We start from the raw sequence: 7,500 nt of genomic DNA on the forward strand, positions 1-7,500 counted from the left end.
CTCGTGCTGGAGCACTAACTGGGGACACTGTAAAATGAAATTAACAAATTAACCCAAATCAAATCAAATTTTGGTTTTTGAGAAGAGGGAGGAACTGGAGAAAAACATCTTGGTGCAGAGTAGAGAACCAACAAACTCAACCAACATATGATGCTGAGTCTGGGAATCAAACCCAGACCACATTGGTGGGAGATGAGTGACCTGGACACCACTTCACCACCCTGAATACACAGTTTTGCTTGTTGATTGTACTATTATTTAATAATATTATTGGTCCTTTTTGAAAATGCTTGTAGCGTTACAACTTCTACATTTACCACGGAATTGACACAGAGCATGTGGCTCCAATGGAAGATGCATGGCTTGATCATGTTCTGCATCTTGTTCCTAATAGTTTAAAGGTATTAAAATTACGTCTTTTGTTCCTGATCACATTGATGAAAAAAATGATAGCTGTATGTTATTTCCTGAATTTTCTGTGAATTTTCAAAATTCTGTAGCCATCTTCTTCCACCCAATTTGCTACAGCTCTGCTTGGAATTTCAGTCAATATGCCTTGAAAAGGGCATGGATTCTTGCCTTTAATAGCCCATTTCCGAGTTGCTGCATGCCTCAGTTTCAAAGCGAGTCCTGGTGCGCAACCATTCAAATGGAAACGAGTTGCGTATTCTTATGCAAATCAAACTCATTTCCCTTACAATAGTTGAGCACCAAGACTCACTTTGAAACTGAGACGAACCGCAACTAGGAAATGGCCCATTAGTGGCCACTCCCTTCAAGGTCCTCTAGTATGAATACAGTGTAGTTTGATGGTATTTTTTGGGAGTTTTTTTTACTTATTCTTTTGGACAAATTTTGTGAAACAAAGTCTGTTCTTCTTATATACAGCAAATTTGTTGCATGCCAAGTAAACTCCTTTGGGGACAAAAATATCAAGATTTTGAGAACAGTACTTTTTTCCATCACCTCTATTTTTGTGCAGGATTTGATTACACGCTGTAGTAGACATAAATATTTTTGACTGTAGGACTTTTTTTTCATAAACTTTAGGATGGATTTGATGTGTGTATTGAAAATCTCTCAGATGAAATGAAGGAAGACTACTTGTTAAGTGTCAAAAAGGCAATCGGTGAGTAAAATTTGAGGACTTTTGTTGTTAGAGGGAATAATAAACATGCATATTTGACTGTATATTTTTGTCAAAAACCTTTGCTCAAGGAAGTTTCATGTCATTTTTCATCAGCTCAGTAATGATTTCAGTTTGTGTCACCAAACTTCTCACTAATTCGTAATTAAATGTCATCTGTCGTCTGAGAAGGACTGTTTGACTGAACATTTGAGTCAATGTTATCTCAAACACCCCTAGTCAAGAGTACAATGTACAGTCACCCGCATGATCGTACTTTACTTAATTATGCTGTCTCCTCACTAGTGTTCAAACCATTTACGATTCTCACTATTAAATTATCAGCACATTTGACAGCTGTAGTTATACCGGTAGTTTTCATCGTTCCATCTTAGATTCCATTTATCAATAGATCTATTGCTTGAAATTGTGATGTTAGTTATTTCAAATTCAGACTTGACTGCCATGAACAGAGCAGGGTGCGTATCGTAGAGGGGTACTATATACATAAATGTTATGTTTGCTCCTATTAATTAAATGTATAATGTCAAATGCATGTGACATTACATAGATCTTTCTTGTGCCAAGAGTATTAACCCATTGACTCCTGGAAGTGAGTGTTAACAGATTTTACTGTCAGACAATTTACTCATCAACTGGTGGCATCCTGTGGTGCCTCTATTATTTATTTTGTTTGTAGTTGATTTTGTACTGAAGGATCCTCGCGAAAAAGATGACGATAAAAAAGAGGAAGTGATGGAACACAAGCTAGAGTAAGTGAAAACTTGAGTGTTTTTTCAAATATTACATTCTTTCATTTCAGACTGCAATGTACTAGCATGTCTCCTTTCATTCTAATTCATTTTTGGAGACATCTCCGTAGTGTCTGTAAGTTGTAACCCAGGACTCAAGCAAAATTATTGATACTGGTAGGCTGCATACAGCTAACTATTGTAACATACTGACATTATTTTTTTTAACGTGTGCAGGTTGAAACAGGTCCCCAAACCTTGGTACAGATCATATCTCAGTGCAAAAGCTGCCATGCAGCAAGACCTGTTTGGAACAAACCCAACTATGGCTGGTGTGTTGGACCTATGGCACAAAACCTTTGGGTATGTTTAAATTAATTTAAACTTCCGTTTTTGTGATGGCACAAGAGACCGATGTGAGATGACAGCTAGTGGTACTGGTACTGGTAGGGAAGAAATTGTCGTAAATGATAGGGCTTATTATTGTCTGCTAAACACATGTGTTCACACAGGCAACTGATTCACGTCATAATATTATTCAACTTGGTGGCACTTGGGAAATTTAAAAACACAAGTGCATGCTTGAACCTCACAATTTTGAATCATTGCCTGTATTTCAAATGGAAATTAATTATAATTGGTTGAAACTGAACGATCTAAACTTCTTTTATTCCCTCTTCCTCTTTGTTTGAATTATTTACAGTTACTGTAATTAATAGTTCAGTGATAATTTTGTGAATTCCAAAATTTTCATTTCACAGAAATCTTCGACTTGTGGATATTCACGACATTCAGTTAAGACCGGAGGCTATGGAGCTGGCCATGTTCCAGAATGTGGTCATGAGGCACATAGAAATTGCTAAAGAAACATTGCTCAAAAAGTAAGTTGCACACAGTTCTTTGCACGGCCAACGTTTGCAAAAACGTAACCCTTCCTTGTACTTGTGCATATTCATTGCCGTGAATTTGACATCTTCAATTCCCATGACTTGCTCCCATCTGACCTTGTAGCTCAGTCGGTAGAGCAGCGGTGATCTATTAAACCTGAAGGCCGTGGGTTCAATTCCCAACCTGGTCAGAGTTTTTCTCTGTCCTTGTCACAGTGAGCCCAATTCCGTTGGTAGGGCTAACGCTCACATGGTTTTCATGTGTAGAAAACAGCACTTCACATTACCCTACAATAGTTAATTCTTTGCAAAAACAAATGGACACAATTATCGTTCACATCAGGGCAGTCATAGCTTTTTATAAAGATTTGCAGGACACAGGCTATCATCACATAAATAATTATTTAAAACTTAATGCAATGTTCAATACATTTAATTTAACTATAATTAACTATAATAACTACTTGAGGTTCTTGCTCAAAAACTGCTCAACAAGCTGCCAAATACTTTCACAAGAAGTTTATTTAATATATGTATTTTAATTTGTGATGTACGATACTTCAATTTGCTACTCTCAAAAATTCAAGATAGTGTAATAATTATGTATGTATGAAGAATTAGTGTAGTGATAAGTGCACTGACCCTTATAATACTTTTTATTCTTCCAAGGTGGTTTCCAGAAGTGCAAAATATATATTATCAAGGAAACAAACGGAAGCAAGTACCAAGCAATCAAAATGCAAAAAGACTTGAATCATTTTTCAATGCTGCTGCTGTTCTTATGACCAATCAACTGCAGATGCTGGCTCTTAGCTCCATTGATGACTTCACCAAGTTGTTTTGTCCCCCAGCAGTAAGCAAATTCCTCTGCCAGTAGCTCATCTTGAACTTATATATAATTATCTATTAAGTTGGCACAGAAACCCATAAGGGTTGAAACGTGTAACGGCCCCTTGTGTGCTGGGAAACAAACTTCTGAATATTCAATTTGCTAAGTACCATATTTGGAACAACAAGAGTGAGGGTTTCCAAATATGGTACTTAGCAATGAAACATTCAACCAATCAGTTCGCACTGAATATTCGGAAGCTGTGAACGCGCGTTACACGTTTCAACCCTTACGGGTTTCTGGTTGGCAATATTGGTCTTGTTTTGTTGGCCTGCATAATTCTTAATAATTTGTTGAGACTTTCATGGAAAAGAGCACATTGATATTTTGAGTCATGTAGTATAAAACATTATTTTTTTCCGAGAGGGCACGGTATCGAATCCTGCAATCTGATTGGTTCTTCGCGCAGTCCGGATTTTCCTATCTCTGCCCACGAGCAGGGTAACGCTCGGAGAGTTTTAATACATACGGAGGTTTCTTTTCGTGAGACAAGAGGTTTGCAAATAGAAGTCAAACTAAAATATTTCTCTTTGAAATGTTCAGTTTGTAAGTTGCTTTAATAATACATTCGCTATCAAGCATGATGCAAGTAAACAATAATTATTTGAAAAGTGATTTCAGAGAGGAAGGGAGAGAGAGGAAAAAAGTGAATAAGTTATTTACCAGCTATGGGTCAGTCCGTATAGCGAAAAACAGTGACCTCAATCTTGACAAATCTACCCTTGGCCTACGGCCTCATGCAGCATTTTCAAGACCTCAGTCACAGTTTTTTGCTATACAGACCTCCCAGCTGGCAAATAACATAATTATATCCTTGTCATGCAAAGGAGTGAAATTAAGTAAAATCTTACTAATTAAAAGTTTGTAATAGTTCATTCTCTTCTTTGCTTCTTTGAATACTTTTTAGGATTCCACCAGAGCTTTTGAGCATCCAGGCTTTATCATGAGGCTGGTATTAGAGGGTGACTTAGTGAAATTTGAACCTGATTTCAAAGATTTTGAGGTGGGTAATTAAATTAATGTGTGCTCTATTTTTTCTTCATTTGACACAATTAAAGTGATTGCCGGATTACAGCTGTAGTGTGGTTGAAATCTTTGCAGGTTGTTTTGTTGAATGTCTATGATGTTATGGTCAAGGCTGTCATGGTTGTACCCAGAGTGGAGACAAAATTGTACTCAGAATGGGTAAGTATGATAAGTGTTGCAACAGTCTTCCTTTATGCTTCTCTCGTTAATGGGAAGCAGGGCTGAAATAATGGCAACAACGCTGTGCCTTAATTCAGTCAATGTGACTCTGGTTGCATTCCTTGGCTTTGTGTCTAGCCTGTACTTAAGACTGGCCACTGCACACCGGTGGCTCAATTGGTTGAGCACTAGGCTGCCACGTGGGAGGTCGTGAGTTCAACTCGGGCCAGACCAACATCGGGGTCTTTATTAAAGTAACTGAGGAGAAGACTTCTGCCTTTGTAATTACACCATCCTGCAAATGGTTAGACTTTTTTGTCTTCTCAAATAAGGACAATAAACAGTAGGCTGTCTCGCATCACTTGTGTGGGACGTTAAAGGACACACACTGTTTGAGAAGAGTAGGGGATGTAGTCCCTATTATGGTTGTCCCTCACTTATTCTGTTCTGGGGGCATCTGTGTAAACTACTTGTCATTCAGTTAAGATTATACATGTAAACCTCGCAGCTGCCATTTGTGCCCTAAAAACAGTCTGGCAAAGTCCCACATAAAGTCGTTTTCATTGACCCTGAAATTAGCCCTTAGGCGTCAGTGGTCAACTTCATATTCATTCATTCATTCATTCTTTCTTTTTTTCCCCAAAAAATAGTTTGGGCTTGGGTCAGTTTTTCTAATACATTTCTCATATTATAATAATAATTATGATTTTTAAAAGTCCCAAAATTGAGTACTACCAGACTGAGTATGCTTAAAAAGTTTGACGATTAATTATGAAAGTTCAAGGCTCATGGATCAAGAATTTGGAGTTGGGTGTCTGGAGCTTTTCTTTGAGCTTTGACCAGATTCCCTTACCTGGGTCACTGTGTCTTAAGCTTACTGAGAATAGAATAAGTATCATTTTTCAGTCTGGTACGAAGAAGACTCTCAAACCTGTGGTGTCAGATGAAATTGTCAATGAAGCAAAGGCTAAGGTACAGCTATATGTACATTAATTTTTATTATATGACTAGCTCCGTGAGTGGGGAAGATGAATCCAAATCCTGCACTGTGATTGGCTACCTGAGCGGGCAAGATGTAGCTACGTGTATACCGCCCGCTCGGGATTTGTCGCTTGGTCCCACAAGATCAAAGATCATTTTTTTGGTGTTTTATCCCACATAATAAATCCTTTATTGACCAAGCTTGTTTGGTCAAGATGACTGGATATTGGCCTCGTTCTTTTTTTGCATGTTTATGGACCTCGACTTTGTCTTGGTCCATAAACACGCAAAAAAATAACTTGGTCAATATCCAGTCATCTTGACCTCACGCTTGGTCAATAACTCGTATGTTCATCTTATAAGTAGTGTTGATACTGTTGTACAAAAGTACAGTAGACTAAACTCAATAGAGTAAGAACAAGTTGTTTGAAGAAAAATTGTGAGTAATCCTTTTTTTGTGATGTTGTGCTTTTGCTAAAACGGCGGCCAAATTCCCAAGGGTGGGGGAGGGAGGGGGAGAAAGGCTCATCAAAATGACAGAAATACTAGTTGAGGATTTTGAAAAATGTGCTACACCCCTATTTGACACAAATCTGACTGATCTGGGGCTTTGCTCAGGCTTCTTTAACCTGTTCTGAAAACAATAATTCTTTAGATGGCAGGCAACTGCTGATGATGATAGAATTGAACTGTTCTTCTTCAAGGATCTTAAACAAGCCTTTACATATAACTAAGTCCTGTTGGAGCCACGTGAATTTTTCAAGTATCTGTATAAGAGACGATAAATTGCTTAATAATTAAAGTGAATTGTCCAGATAAGTGCGACAATAATTTTTCACTTTTGTCTATAGCTCGCACTTCAAATATAGAGCGGTTTTCAATTGAGTGTCGAAAGCAATTAGCTAATTGCTTTGGTTTTGCATTACTTCACTCAGTGATTGATTCAAATTTGTCGCACCACTTTTTCAACCAATCAGAAGTGAAACCAAAACCAATTGTGGCTCGCGCACGCACATTTTCCCGCGCTTTGTGTCGGCTACGTGTAATATGTTAAGAAATACAAATGGAAGTTTTAATGAACTCACACTATATCATCTGTTAAGTTGTTGTTTACATATTTCTTGTGAGATTAGGACATCACGTGCTTGGGGCAAGCGGATCACGTGTTTTAGGAACTTTCTTCCTTACTACCTTTTTACTGATGACGGATGTGTATTTGTGCTGTCGTAAAGATTTATCAATAAAATGAGTTTACATTCGATTGGACTTCAAAACTTTAACAGTAATTACTTCGAGTTTTGATTGGTTTACTGGATTGTCTCTGTCCTTTTTGATTGGCCAAAGTAATTACTTTCAATTGGTTTTGGTTTTATGACACTCATTTGAAAACTGCTCTATACATATAATATTAAGTCTGTATTAGGTGTTTACCAGAAATTAAATTCGTCCTGTATGTTTGTGCTGTTAGGTGGAAGCTGTGATAGCTGAAGAAATGGCTGGTCCAAAAGAACATTTAAAGTTTTATGATAAATTCAATGACCTCATCTCCAGAAAGGTGATTCACTTTCCCTTTAATACCATGACTATTGTTTTTATTCTACAATTCATGTATAATGTTGCAGATACCAATTGATAGTTTTGTAGTTTAAGCCATTAACCCCTGGGATTGAGACCACACAT

The 7,500-nt window shown here is 37.5% G+C and overlaps 1 protein-coding gene across 1 annotated transcript in view; it reads left to right on the forward strand.

The window, feature by feature from the left end:
• LOC138049594 (dynein axonemal heavy chain 7-like) overlaps nucleotides 1-7,500 on the forward strand; it is a 75,153-nt gene that overhangs the window by 3,714 nt on the left and 63,939 nt on the right. Inside the window, 10 exon segments of the mRNA XM_068895962.1 lie at nucleotides 297-401; nucleotides 1,051-1,129; nucleotides 1,827-1,899; nucleotides 2,116-2,241; nucleotides 2,640-2,759; nucleotides 3,435-3,618; nucleotides 4,562-4,657; nucleotides 4,756-4,839; nucleotides 5,746-5,811; nucleotides 7,289-7,375. Coding sequence (XP_068752063.1) covers nucleotides 297-401; nucleotides 1,051-1,129; nucleotides 1,827-1,899; nucleotides 2,116-2,241; nucleotides 2,640-2,759; nucleotides 3,435-3,618; nucleotides 4,562-4,657; nucleotides 4,756-4,839; nucleotides 5,746-5,811; nucleotides 7,289-7,375 — 1,020 coding nt within the window.

The sequence above is a fragment of the Montipora capricornis genome, chromosome 5 (genome assembly GCF_036669925.1).
Source record: "Montipora capricornis isolate CH-2021 chromosome 5, ASM3666992v2, whole genome shotgun sequence".
NCBI classification, from domain to species: domain Eukaryota; kingdom Metazoa; phylum Cnidaria; class Anthozoa; order Scleractinia; family Acroporidae; genus Montipora; species Montipora capricornis.